This window comes from Chlamydomonas reinhardtii, chromosome 13 (genome assembly GCF_000002595.2).
Source record: "Chlamydomonas reinhardtii strain CC-503 cw92 mt+ chromosome 13, whole genome shotgun sequence".
Lineage (NCBI taxonomy): Eukaryota > Viridiplantae > Chlorophyta > Chlorophyceae > Chlamydomonadales > Chlamydomonadaceae > Chlamydomonas > Chlamydomonas reinhardtii.
Genome location: NC_057016.1, coordinates 3863800 through 3877734, shown reverse-complemented (window position 1 = coordinate 3877734; position 13935 = coordinate 3863800). Strand labels below are relative to the sequence as shown.

General features: G+C 54.8%; 3 protein-coding genes across 4 annotated transcripts in view; 1 reads left to right on the top strand and 2 right to left on the bottom strand.

The window, feature by feature from the left end:
* The window catches only part of CHLRE_13g590300v5 (uncharacterized protein), an 8486-nt gene extending 7264 nt beyond the window's left edge, over positions 1-1222 (top strand). Inside the window, exon 16 of the mRNA XM_043069747.1 lies at positions 50-1222. Within this exon, the coding sequence (XP_042917722.1) occupies positions 50-343 (294 nt within the window). The 3' untranslated portion in view covers positions 344-1222. The remainder of the gene's footprint in view (positions 1-49) is intronic.
* Positions 1223-2575: 1353 nt separating this feature from the next.
* On the bottom strand, positions 2576-6491 carry CHLRE_13g590251v5 (uncharacterized protein). The gene is made up of 4 exons (XM_043069746.1): positions 6287-6491; positions 5965-6105; positions 4786-5689; positions 2576-4637 (listed from the first exon to the last, which is right to left on the bottom strand). The coding sequence occupies exons 1-4, from the start codon at positions 6404-6406 to the stop codon at positions 3940-3942; spliced, it is 1863 nt and encodes a 620-aa protein (XP_042917719.1). The 5' UTR covers positions 6407-6491; the 3' UTR covers positions 2576-3939.
* Positions 6484-10501, bottom strand: CHLRE_13g590225v5 (uncharacterized protein). Of its 2 annotated transcripts, none has more exons than XM_043069744.1 (9): positions 10030-10501; positions 9655-9726; positions 9207-9437; positions 8999-9051; positions 8815-8893; positions 8632-8708; positions 8452-8510; positions 8211-8328; positions 6484-8026 (listed from the first exon to the last, which is right to left on the bottom strand). In XM_043069744.1, the coding sequence occupies exons 1-9, from the start codon at positions 10306-10308 to the stop codon at positions 7942-7944; spliced, it is 1053 nt and encodes a 350-aa protein (XP_042917721.1). In that variant the 5' UTR covers positions 10309-10501; the 3' UTR covers positions 6484-7941. The 2 variants fall into 2 exon arrangements, with proteins under 2 accessions (XP_042917721.1, XP_042917720.1); XM_043069745.1 differs by having other exon boundaries at positions 6700-8026.
* Positions 10502-13935: the final 3434 nt, after the last annotated feature.

The window sequence follows — 13935 nt, the reverse complement described above, 5'->3', positions numbered from 1 at the left end:
ACCGTACTGTTTCCGCTTGCCTGCCGCTCTTGTTTAACTCCCCCAACAGCACCGGGAGACGAACCAGCAGCTGGCACAGCTGGCCGCCGCCACGTCAGCACTCGCCGCCAACGTCCAGGCCACACTGACGGCGGCCGCCGCCAACGGGCCCACCGCGCACACCTCAGCAGGTAGCGGCGGCGCCTCGGCGGTTGGCGGCGCCGGAAGTGGCAGCTGGGAGGGGTTCTTTGGCGGGAGCGGCAGTGGCGGCATGTACGCGGCGGCGGGCGTGGCGGCAGTGGCGGTGGCGGCGGCGCTGGGCGCGGGGCTGGTGTTGGGGCGCGTGCTGAGCTCTAGAAGCTAGAGCGCAGTAGAGCGCGACGCTGACCGACTTGAGGAGTGCCCTGTGCGAGCGAGAGGGAGAGGGAGCGCTTTTGCCCTGTGTAAGGTGCTAAAGGTGCGTGTTATTTGATGTTACCGCGCGATGCGCATCCATTGCAACTCGGAGTGCGGTATGGTATGGATGGTGTGGATCTGGATCTGGTGACGCAGCGCAGCTTGCCACATCAGCACTCGCCGGCAATGTTTAGGACAGACTGCACACGATTTGCGTGAAGTGACTTGAGCGAAAGCGAGGCAAAGGAGAGGGCTTGGTTCTGGTGGGATGTAGGAACCCCGCTCGTTCATGGTGGCGTGTTGGCATGTTCCGATGGTTTATGCGGTTTCCTGTGACGCGGCCTCGCTAAGGTAGTTGCCCTCCAAGTAATGTTTGTTGGGGTCGAGCCACCCCCAGGCCCCAACTGTATATTCTTCGATGACCGCACGTCTCTGGCATTATTCAGACTTCCAGTCAAGGGCAGACTCTGGTTCCAACTCAACGTGAAAGCGCTGTGGGCAGCTTAATACCGGGCCCCGTCCTGCGCGCTGCCTTTCCACCTGGGGCTATTTCAGGCGTGCGTTGATTGCCGCTTGGCCGGCGGCAGGTGGGACGACGCAGGCTGTGAGAACCAATATCGGTGGGATAAAGATATCCCGGTATGAATCGTTAACGTAGTTATTTGGACGGTTGGCTGTTGGCTACGGCCGTGTCGAACCATAGGACCGTTACACAGGGGGTAAGAGGAGGTAACCCCAACAAAATAGTTACGGTAACACATGCACGTTACACAGGCACGGGGGTGGGGATGGGGGAACCAGAGATTGTGGGGATGCATGACCTACTTGCATCAGAATCACAAGATAGGCGAAAAGGGAAAAGCGCCGGGTTGCGCTTGGTCCAGGGGAGGGCACGAGGGGAGGGGGCACAGTAGTGACGTTACCGCCGCCGTCACCCGGCACATCACTTGCAGTGCCCATATCTTTCAGGCACCTCAGGCCGCTCAGGCCGCCCGCAACCTCTACGCAGCGCAGATGCCCCCTCCTGCAGTGTTCCAGCATCTATGCCTGGACCCATTTCTCTGGAGGGAATGAAAGCCTCCAAGCCCTTTCAGACCTCTCAGATACCGCCAAATCCGCGCTTGAAAGTCTACATACGCTCCGGCACAAACCTTAAGGTTTCCTCTGCCTTCGGCGAATTTATGGCAAGTAACTCATGGGGGCGGGGGTAGGTAGACCCATGCCCCGAAATCCCCCAGGACATGCACCCGCTGGACACCCTTGAGGGGACGACCGACACCCCCATGGACAAGCCAGGTTGTTTAGCGGCTAAACTCCTTCCATTTACCCCTGCATACCAAAGTGGTGCCAATGGACTCTCTTGAGTCTTGACGAGCGCTATCATGCTGAGCCATCGGCGGTCCTGCATGTTTTGAGACTTCAGTCATTCAGCACACGCGTGATCCTATCAATGCAAATCCCCTCGACCCAGCCCACCCCGTGCTCAACTCTTTGCAGCGTGACAAACGGACAGTGTGCGTCGGCAGCCTTGCGCGCGAATTTATGCGCACCAGCGCTTGAGAGCCCCGTTACGTCAGCGCGCATGTGTTGAATGTGGGGACATGTGCCCGTGTCCACGCCCGGACGCGCAACTTAGCCCTCCCACCCTTTGGTTGTGTTTATTACGGCATAACGTGCACGTATGAGCCTCGCAGTGCTGCGTTTGGCCCCTAGTTCTGCTTGTGGGGCGCTTCCTGTCGGGATGGGCTCCTGAAATAACCCAGTGGAACCCCAGGGACAACGACCCCAGAACTTCCTCACCCAACCAAGCAACCCTGACAAAGGTCAGAGTACGTGCGTAATGCTCTCCTAAAGCTCTGCGATTATGAGCATAGAGTAAGAGTGTAAGACTCTGAGCTTCCTACATAACCCCCCCCCCCCCCGTGAGTTTCTACTGTCTCTGCAGCAGCGCAGATGGAAGATACAGGCAATGCGGTTACTGTATGTTTGTTAGCCGCTGCGCTGCCTTATACACGATTAGGTGAGGCAATGCCTGACACATCCAACACTAGCTGTGGGCACTTGGTCGTGGCGCGGTGTCTTGCAACTGACTATATTGTGGACTTCAAACTTTCAGTGAAACAAGTTAGCTGCAGGCAGCCCCTGCGTGCTAGCAGCGCTTTCCGCTTGGGGGCAGCGCACAGAGGCGGAGGCGGCAGTAATCAAAACACACTTACACTGTTTATAAACATGCGGCTTGAGCCTGAATGCGAACATGGATCTCCAGAGCACAACAACACATGCAAGGATGGGAACTGGGATGCCCAGGGGAAACAAGCCAGGCGCAGGTGTAAAAGCGACATGTACGGAAACACAGATACAGCAGTGGGTTCATTGGTTAGCACCTCAATTGATAAACTTTGTGCATGGCATGGATTAAGCGGTAGTTGAGTGACAGGCTGACATCAGATAGGCGACTTATACCGGTAATGCATGTGCCCGCTTCCAAGGAAGCACACAAAGGCAAACGGTCAGCATTGATGCAACGACCATCATGGAATGCACGGAGCAAAAATAGATAGGCACGCAAGGAGGCATACATTAGAACGTCGAAACCCGCATACACATCGCGAGCAAGTCACACCAGGGAGAGCTAATTCATCATGCGTATCCACTTCCACGCACACGCGAGCATGCACATACCAATGGCGAACATGCTTTTCCGGTCAACTAACAAAGCTTTTGGTGGCCTGGGGTTGCATACGTCCCCTTACATCCCACGTATCACTGTGCGCACCTTGCAACCTCCATATTTGTGCTATGTGAATCGCCAGCAGTAGTCTTTGGTGAATAGCCAGCCCCTCGCCAAACAGTACAGCCGAAAGGATGGGCCTCACAACAGAAAGCATGGATCACAAGCCATTCAAAGAGAGACACTCGCGGGTCCACAGCACGCAGGCTAGATTCAGGCGCGCATACAGGCCCACACGCCACTGACACATCGATTGGGCATGCCACTAGCTTAGTAAGGGGCCCACCAGTGCGATATGAATATCAAGCAAAACACGCACGCATGATGCACGCATACGTTCGCATTATTCGCATGTATCTAAGTCCACATGTGCGCACAGGCGCGCACACATGACCACAGTTAACTTAGACGTACGAGACCGCCCGCATACCTTTCAGCTTCGGTCCAACAAACACCTGTATGTTCCTTCCCATACTCACAAATCAGGCATGCCCTCGCATACTAGATACTCCTGCGGTCATGGATGGACGTACCATGGCAGGTGCATACGCGCTCGCCTACCTTGCCGATTACTTCGCTCGATTGAGGCCTACATACTGCTAATACTGCAACTAAGAAGCAAGCATTACATATCCTGAAAGAGGAGTCGTCGGCTACCGATCTAGGTCCTGTTCCAAAGCCATGGGCCCGTGTGAGGCAACATGATGAGTAATTGCTGCTGCCTCATATCACCCCCCACTCAAATAATATCTCTCAAGTAAAATTGAACATCCTGCTGGTTTTCGCTTACACTCCTGCTGCTTTCAAAAGTGTATCAGGTTATGTGCAGGCTATTAAGACATGTTAGCGCTGCCCACATTAGCGGGCACAACACGCGTGTTCACATGTACAACGCCACGACGCCAGCGCACCAACATGACCGTGGCTGCAACCAGCACCACGCCACCAACGACACCACCAACGGCGCCAATTATGACTGATGCTGACACAGCACGACTGCCGGCTGCATTTGTGGTGGTGCTGCCGGCAGTCGTATCCCTCGCAACGGTGCTTTCCTCGGTGGCATTTCGAGCATCACCACTTTCAATGGTTCCAATACCGCCGCTTGCAGCAGGGACGCCTGAGCTGCCCTCCGCGGATGAGCCAGCCGGCAGCCCGCTACCCTCTCCTGCGGTTGTGGGCGCTTGCACGTTCTGCTCTTGCTGCAGCCCCGAAGCAGTGATTGGGTCTTCCTCCCTGGCGACCTGACCCGACGGGTTGTTGTTGCGACGAGAGGGGAAAGGGCTGGGGGGCTGGGGACTGACGCCTAAGCCGGCAGGCGGCGACGGAACGCTGGGTGCAGGAGCGCTGGCAGCAGCAGTGCTTGCCCCCTGCGAAGTGCCCTTTCCAGGATAACCATTGCCATCAGCCGGCTGGCAGAATCCATCTTTGCCAAGGCTAAACTTGAACCCCTCAGGACAGGTCATGAGCGAACTGCCCTCGTTGACGCAGGTGATTCCAGTCTTGGGAACAAATGGATTGTTGTAGGTTCCTACAGGCCAGCCAGGCAGGACAGGGGCACGCATGCAATACGGTTTAGCATTAAGTATGTTGGTAGGCTCCATGCAAAGTGCTATCCATATAGTGAAGCCCTTCTAACCCAAAACATGTGAGTTGGAACATAAGTAAGGCGGACCCACCGTTGGTCTTGCCAACACAGAAGCAGTCAGAGCTTGTGCACCCTTCTGCATCAACTTTGACAGGAGACTTGTCATCATCCTTGCGTCGGTTGTTGGCACACTTTTGGGTTGCCTCGTTCCAGATCTTGTTCTTCGGGCACGCCACCACGAGGCCGGTGCCACCAGAGCATTCGATGTAAGATGTTTCTGTCCGGTTCACCACGTTCGTGTACTTGCCATCTGTCTTGCTGTTGCAGAAGCATGCCGCGTCCGTGCAGAGCGGGGGCTCCTTGATAAGTGGGCCCGGCAAGTCACACTCATTAGTGCTCGTGTTGAGGACCTCACCCTGGGGGCACCATTTCGTAAGGACCTTGCCGCCCTCACACTTGTACGCGTTTGCGGCGGTGGAGGAGTCCCCTAGGAAGTAGAAACCGTCCTGCCTGCCTTTGCACGTCCGCGCCCAGGGTGCGGCAGGCGGCAAGTCGCAGGCTTGCTTCGCCGATGAGAACTGAAGACCCTTCTCGCACTCCCAGGTCGTTGATGAGCGGCCGTCACAGAAGATGTAGGTGGCATTGGTACCGAAGGGGTTGGCATACACGCCCGGCTTCTTATCATCGCAGAAGCATTCGGGAGTTGTGACGGCAGCGTTGTTGCACTTCGGGCGCTGTTGGGTCTCACGCCGACGCATGTTGGCGTGCGAACCGCTGGCGTCAGCAGGGCTTTCAGCAGGCGTGACCACAACCACCCCCGGATCAGACGAGCCGTGACGGGCGCCACTGCGAGCGGCGGCGTCGCCTACGGCCGCCGCTGCACCAGCTGCACCAGCTGCAAGAGCCTTCGTGTGGTTGGCCCAGTTCTCCGTGCCGGTGCCACCAAGCAGAAGCTCCCGGCGGTGGTGACCGTACCCGTACTTCGATTGGCAGTTCTGTCGGGGTGAGGTGCGCGTACGTGCGGAAACGAAAGGGCGTTTGAAATGGAAAATTGCTCCCCGATCATCCTATCTATGTAGGAGTCCTAATGTTGCACGTCACCAGCCAGTGATCTTGGACCCAGTCAAGGTGCGTGCGTGCCGGGCATCCGCAGCAATGAGGTGGAGGAACTTGTTTGCTTGTTGACAAGCCAGTGCGATGGATGCTAGCCTACATAACACAGAACAGATAGACCACCCTGCTGGATTCCATGTGCCCTTCCAACGCCCACCTGGTAGGTTGCACCAATGAAGTTTGCGCACGAGCCGGCCGTCTGGGGTGCGCAGTAGGTGCCGCAATCAATGAGACCTTGGTTGGGCGGGCACGTGGACTGCCAGCACAACCATGAAACTCCCGTGTAGCCCGAAGGACACTGTAGGGTGTGGGGTTCAGCGAGGGCAGCGCTACATTACGAATGCGCATCATCGACTGGTAAGCAGCGCAACCAGCGGTGATACACGCGTGACAGCAAAGCAGATACTCGAGCGGATACATAGACATAGTCACAGGCAGCATGATGCATGGTCCAGCCCAGCTGCTGCTTAAATACTCACAGGGTCATAGCAGACGAGGCCCCCGTCATACTCCTTCCCGGGGGCACACGTTAGCGGATATGACGGGCGCCCTTGTGTGCGCTTGGCAAACGAATTGATGGCAGAGCGACCCGAGGCCATGTAACTCTCCTTGATGTAGGTCCGGAACTCTGGGAAAACAGCGGCAGGTGATGGATGCGTGTGTGAGAGCAGCAGCTAATAAAATAGGATTACACCTCGAGCTATTTATGGCGATGATGCATGCGAGTATTGCCCATCCACAATCGTCTTCCCCATCCACTGGAAGCAGGCGCTGCAAGTATGATATGCCCTCTGAACCTTAAATTAACTCACTGGGATATCCCACTCCTCGGTCGTAAGTAGACTTGAAGTACATCTGTGCGTCACGCGCGCAGCCACATCCATTCTCCTCGCGGTAGCCAGGGTTACACCTGAAACGCACACACGCACCCGTAATAAATAGCTGGGAGGTAAATGGATAGGGTACGAGCAGGCGGGTGATGGGGACCCCATAACGCTGTCTGCTCCATTAGTTCACTAAATTTACGACCCGACGTACGAAAACCTACGTACTACACGGACAGAACTCTAACCAAGCAAGCATAAGGTTCTCGCTCACCCAATGTTGCAGCAGCTGCAGCCAAAGAAGCAGACGCAGCAGCAGCCCTTGCCATACCAATGGAAGTCCAGCCTGCACACAGGGATCGATGTCAAGGCGGCTGAGACAAGCTACCAAGATAACATGTGTGCATAATATGGAGCGCGTGTACATCGGCCGTATGTACATTGTATCCAGCCACGAGCTTTGCACATATATGCATTCATCACCAGCAGCATGTCTCACCAGCATGACACGCCGTCATCACGCCAGCCACTTGGGCAGCCGCACTGGATGCACATCGTAAGTCTGTTTGAGCAGTAGCCCGAACTGCACTGCGGGTAGCACCTGCACAGGCATTGGGAAAGTTTACGGTGCATCCCATATATAGCGTGCCTCGTGAGTAAAGCACGGTTCTTGGGCTGACTTCAAAGTGCAAGGGGAGCTTCACAGAGTTTGGCGGCTGAACGTACGTATTACGTACCATCCTGCTCCATTGTCTTCGTCTCCGTTGCAAGTGTTTGTCTGGCAGCTGAGACCGGTGGCGTCATTGTACCATCCACCAGGGCAGCGCTTGTAGCACCTGTACTCAGCAGTCATTGAATTGCCATGCATACATAGCCATGCACATGAGTCAGTTCATCCGACGCAGCACACCCCCGCCGACTGTGTTCTGTATGTTTCTAGTGCTTCTCAACAGCCCATTCAGATATCATATGCAACGCACCTCGAGGCAATGTAGTCGTAGCCGTCAGCGCACCTGTACGGTATGTAGATGTGGCCCAGGCAGCGCGTCTCAGCACAGCACTCAGTGCACAACAAGCAACGATGAACAGGAGAGACAGCTGTAGATAGTACTCAATCATACTCACTTTTTGTAACACATGAGGCCGTCTTGAATCTCATCCGCGTTGCACCCCACCCTAGAGCATCTGCACAGAATATCACATGCGTCCGTGATATGGTGAGTAAGCAAATGGCGCCTTGCAAGTGTATCTGGATTTGCTACCTTGTTCCGTGCTGGTCAGCAGCAAAATGACGCTGCATCCACAATTGCTTACGTGAGGCCGGTACCGTCAACGCCGTCATCCCTGTAGCCTGGAGGGCAGTTCTGGTAGCAAATGCTGAGCTTGCCGTACGACCTGGGAGGAGATGGGGAGTAGCCGGTTAAAGCATCCTGACTGGTAAGTGTACTCATCAGACCAGGACATGCCTTCTACCCATGGCGCATTGTCGCCCCGACCCTGTGCCTCCCCATGGGTATGGATGTGTAAAGGCACCAGGAGCATATGTAATTACATACGCATCGTGAGCTGCAGTGCTCACCCGTACTGCCAATCAGTTGGGCACAGGGGGTAGCAAAGCGCGCCCTGCTTTTCTTGGCCCGCTGGGCACGAGTCGATAGGAGAGCTCCCACGCGGAATGGTGTTCTTGGTGCACGCAGCTGCAGTGGGACAATTTTTGAGCCATGAGCACACCATCGGGACATGTGCGGTAATCTGCTGTATGCACACCATACATGAAGTATACAGCAGGTAGCAATACCCGGCCACATGAATACAATTACCTGTCAGCGGCTTGAGCACCTCTTCCTTGAGTAGGTTGGTGAAGAACTCCCCAGGTTTGCTGCAGAAATGATCCAAGGCGTGTATGTTTTTGGCAACCATGGGATGTAAACACCATTGCTTCATTTCCATACAGTCACACCATCATCCAAGAGAGTCCCCAAAACCTAACCAATACCCACGTGATGTCAAAGCCAACATCGTTGATGTTGATGGTAACACCAAGCACGACTGCTTGTAGGCTGAACTTGAAGGCAACCTGATTTTGCATGCATTACACAAACGCAGAAAAGAAATGCGCATCAAGATTGGGTTCTAGTAGTACAACCAACTCAAATGCAAGCACGCATACCACTGTGGCCTACCTGTGACTTCCTCATGACCAAGTACATGCGCACATAGTTTAACTGGAACAGGTCGCGAATCTTGACGTTGATGCTCAGGCTGCACACAGGTTGGGCAAGGATGTTCGTAAGTGGATTATGGGGCCCGGTGAGGCCACGCCATCACTTGCTATACGAATTGAAGCACCCATCAAATACCACTTACGTGTCTAGAACACTCTGGACGGCATTAAATACGCCCTGGAAGATGGGTGCACTCTGCACGGCATATGTCGCAGCAGACACAACGCATGTCAGTTCATGTTTATGTTGCTTTCGTGACCGTGACAGCATGCAACACGATATCCACAAAGGTGTTCCCAGCGGTACCACCTGCCAGATCAGGAGGCTGCAATTGCAATTGTCCCACGCACCGTGACTTGCGACGCTGAAACATCGAGGATAAAGCCGTCAGTCGAAACCACGGTCTCAAAGCTGAATGGGATGGTGAGCCATACCAGGTTTGCCTTAATGCGCAGCCCAGCCGGGATGACAGTATTGCTCATGGTCCGAACATCTTGACGTGCGAAAGAGAAGGCCGCGTTGCTAACAACGACGTTGAAGGGGCCTAGATTCGCATTCACTCCAATTGCATTTAGCATGCGCTGCGTGCATCATAATACACAGGGACAGGACCGGGATTGGCATACGTATCAGCAGGCTGGCTAAATGGGACGGATGGGTTGGGCTTGATTGGCTAGGTACCCCATACGTTGCATGCCTCCTAAGGCTTGCATGCGGGTTGCTTGGGTACCCATACATGCCGTGTATCCTCTTGTAAATATATCCTAGCATTCAACCAGCCAGCGCTTCCTTTCCCACCTGCAAATCCAGGTTGGCGAGGGTGAAAAGAATGCCGAAGTCGCCTTTCGGCTGATCAAAAGTCACTGCCACCTGCATAGCAATGAGAGCCGCGCGCGCACATACAAGGCAGTAGAGTACGTGCGTACATATGTAGAGCAAGGAAACGCACGCTCGTGGACGTACATACGCAATCACGCACGACTCGACCACAAGCCGAATACATGTTTACTTGGTACTAGTCTGAAGGCTGATCAGCAGTTGCTGTGTCCTTTATCCCATGTTCGTGTGACGTACTGGAAACGGTGGATGCCCCGCCGCGCGTGGGATTGGTTCTGAATGTCCCATGCAAACACATGCACGAAATTATTCAACATACATACCCACCCAACCTACCGTAATGGCAACGTCCAGGATGCTGCCGCTGGCCTCAAAATCAAAGCTTCGCAGCAACACGAATGGCACTACACCCGTTGGCGTGAGGGCTACTGAGGCGCCGATATAATTGATGGAAATCCAAGGGAAGCCCACAATACGGAACGGGGCTCCAGGTGCAGCGCTAACGGAGGCGCGAAGGCCAAATGAAACTCCTGGTGGTGGTGCTGTCGTATCATAGGCCACCGTGGCACCCATGGAGAAGGTGATGTCAGTGGGCTCTAAGAATGACAGACGCATGACGCCAGTAAAGTCAGCCTTGGCGGCAAACTGTGTGTTAGCGCCGCTCTGGGACAACACCAGTGCAAACTGGAGCACGCTGGAGCCCACGAAGGGCGCGCCGGGGTTCAGAGTCCATGTCTTTTGGATGGATATGGACAGGGCTCCCGCAGCGGGCACCAGCTTGATGTCATTTGGTCCAAAGCCGAGATAGGTTAGCAATGTGCTGAGTCCAGGGACACCACTGAAGTCAGGATTAGCAACAACACCGAAGGTGCCATCGTACGTAAATTGGATTGACGAGAAGCGTACGGGCCGTAGGATGGTAATGACAAGCGCGGGTGTTGACGGGAAGAGCTTCTGCAACACATCAGCTGCAACCACATCCCGTGCTACCCCAGAAAACGTCAGGGCCTTAGCGCCAGCGTTCTTAGATGCCGTGTCCGCCACAACAAGGACTGCACTACTGATGGGCACACCAACCAACTGTCCCGATGCTGTGACGACCTACATACAGCACCACGTAGGCAAAGCACGGGGAGGGCTTATTATCCACAAGTTTAGAAATAGAAATAGAAATAGATACACCCTGCCGTAGGCAAGTGGTGTGGATTAAGGGAGTGGGGGGAGATGAGGAGGTGGGTCAGACCCACCTCCTGTACGCCGCCCACTACCGAGCATCCACAAGTTTAGGTAGGGGTTACAGATGCAGGTCCCCCAGCCGTGTTGGGTTCGGGCCAACGATATAGCAGTCAACATCTCACCAGTCCTTTGCCACTTTCGAAGACCACGCTGGCGCCGTTAAGCTGAACATTCTCGATTGGCGTGAGCGTGCCTTGCCACTGCGGGTATGACGTTTGCAGAATCAAGGGAGGGCAAACTTGTCGGCATGTTAATGCTGCTGAAGGCTGCGACCTCTGATGATTTGCTATGAAGCATTGAATGCTGGCGGGATGCAATCCTGATGCTGCTGAATTATCCCAATATACCATGACTATGAGGCGCTCAGCAGGCTAGAGACGCTGTACTAATATACACCCGATTGGACCCACGTACCGAAAGCGAGAAGGAGGCCACGGCATTGCCATCTGAGTTGAGCACTTGCATGCTTGCATCAAGCCAACTAGCTCCCATTAGTGGAGGCACAGACAGACCAAAGCTGATGTATGTGCCAGGGGCGCCTGTTTCAGAAGGGTAGTACAATTTGCGGGACACGGCACAAGTCATGCATGGAGAGCGCATGTGAGCAGCGAGCATGGCTTGCAAAACCATAGACAAGCATGGGGTTGACGAGGAGAAGGGTCTTCCATTGCACAACGCGTACACACAGTGGCTCAACGCCTCCAGCAGAATTTAGCGTTTGTTCAAGGTGCATATCATTCTCTCCCTGGGTGGCGGCTGGATCTGGGCCTCCTTCCTTTCGCTCTGCATCCCAGTGGTGCATGCTAGCCCTGCTGCTTGGCGAGCGAAGCCATTACAACTAGCCAAAAATTGCTTACGGGTTGATGTGACTGCGAGGCCATTAGCCCGCTTAGACACCACACTGACAGTTGCCGACCGGATGAGGACGAGGCCAGTGACGTCAAAGGGCAGCCGCAAGGTTGGCAGTAGCTGAGTGAAGGCAGCGCCCAGATCAATGGCCCCAGGTGCCATCTGCGCATTTGCTGAAAGCACTCCGTTGGTGTCGAACACAAAGTCTGCCTTAATGCCACTGGCGGTGGGGCCGGCAGACACCCTGTAAACCCCAGGGACTGGCGATGCTTGTGCGCCTGTATACGGTAGTGCAGGGAAACAAGCAGGGCAGTTTATTTATTTGGACACTGGCATAAGGGCGGACCTGATGAGGGGCGTGGCAACGCACGCATGCCGCCCCGCTACAAAGGCAGTATTCATATAAGTGTACGTACGTACCAGATGTCTTAACATAGCTGTTGATGCCAGCCACAGGCGTGGGGCTGCATGTGGGCGTAGTCTTGATCCAGCAGCAGTTGGGACAGGGTGCGAAGGTCGAGTCCGTGACCATAAATACCGCGCATTGTGCATCATTGTCGCACTGCGTCTTGCAGCAGTCCCAGCCCTTACAAGGGTTGGAGGCGCCGGGCACCTTGTCCGAGCAAGGGACGTCCGTGCGTGGCAGTGCCAAGTACGTGCCTGAAAGGCGATGGAGCGAGGCAAAAGCGAACTGAATGAAATATGGGCCAAAAGCAGCATACATGCGGGTACCCAAGCTAGCATTACAAGCGGCCACATGCCATGCGTGCCTAGGCTGCAAGCATCAACGGCGCTCATGCCAACAATGCTTCTCATGCGTGGCGACTCACCAGGTACAACATATGACCCGAAGCTGACCGAGGGCAGGTCGGTGTTCATGATGAAGCTGGGCATGAGGTTGCCCGCATTCGGGCTAATTGCCCGCAGTGCATTGCCCATGTTGATGCTCGGCAGTGAAAATGCGATGGAGGGTGGAGGCTTCCAACCTGATGCTACAGCGGGCACCGAAGGTCTGGTGCTAAAACTGAAGCCAAGGCTGCCCGAGTACCCGCCCAAGATACCAGTGGCAGAGCCCGAGAACGCAGTTCCTTTATTTGTGCTGGTCAGAGACAAGGTATCCATGACAATTGCATTGGAGACCATGGTTGCGCGCCCGGTGATCTGCAGCCAACAACATACATGCGGGTGTATGTTCCACTCAAAGCAAGCACATCTGAGCTACCACGAAGGTGGCAGAGTCATGGCAAGTGCTATTTGAAACCAGTGCATACACTGCATGATGCCTAGGGTACGTAGGCAACATCTGGAGTATATAATAACCCACCGTGAACACAAATGAGCCGGCATTGTGGTCGTACTTGACTGTGCAGGGTGCATCCACCATGTTAAGATCGGGCACCGTCAGCATGACACTCGCAGTGAAGCCTGAGCTGGAAGCACTTGAAATGGCCATGTTCTTGAAAGATGCCCAGCTGCCGAATGCTGGAAACGTGCCGGGCATCTGCATGCATATGTACGTCATCAAGCCATGACATCCTGGACACGCAAGCAAACACATGGGCACATATACACATGAACACTGTCACCCACCTGTACGGAGATGGATCCGTCGGCCAAGTTCATGGTTGCGTAGGGTATGTCAATTGATGCGTCTGGTATCGAGAGTTTGAAACCGGCACTCCTGGATCCGGATGCGAGTGTCTCGCCACCCGGAAGGACCACTGCAGGAACGCCTGCGGACATCAGGTACCATACCAGGCAACGAACTCATGGTTAAAACAGTTAGCATAATGGGCACGGATGGATGCATTCGATTGCCTGCCCTCAGTCACGAATCACACATGTGACAGAACGACAGCCATGCAATTGGGTGTCCTTGTGTGCCAAGTAACAACAGCACGACCGAGATGACTGATCCTATCTTGTACCTACCAGCATACGCAGGCACTATCTGGACGGAAGGACCGCAGATTGTGAAGACTGGTGGCACACTTACACCAGGGACGCCCAAGCTGTTAATAAGGTCACCCAGAGACAGACAGCCCGAGGGACCTGCTGAGTCAATCTTAATGTGGCGCAGACCGTTCGTGTCCATTGAGAAACTTAGGCTGGCGCCATCGCTGAGCGGACCAGCCAAGCCAAAATATTGCCCTGTGG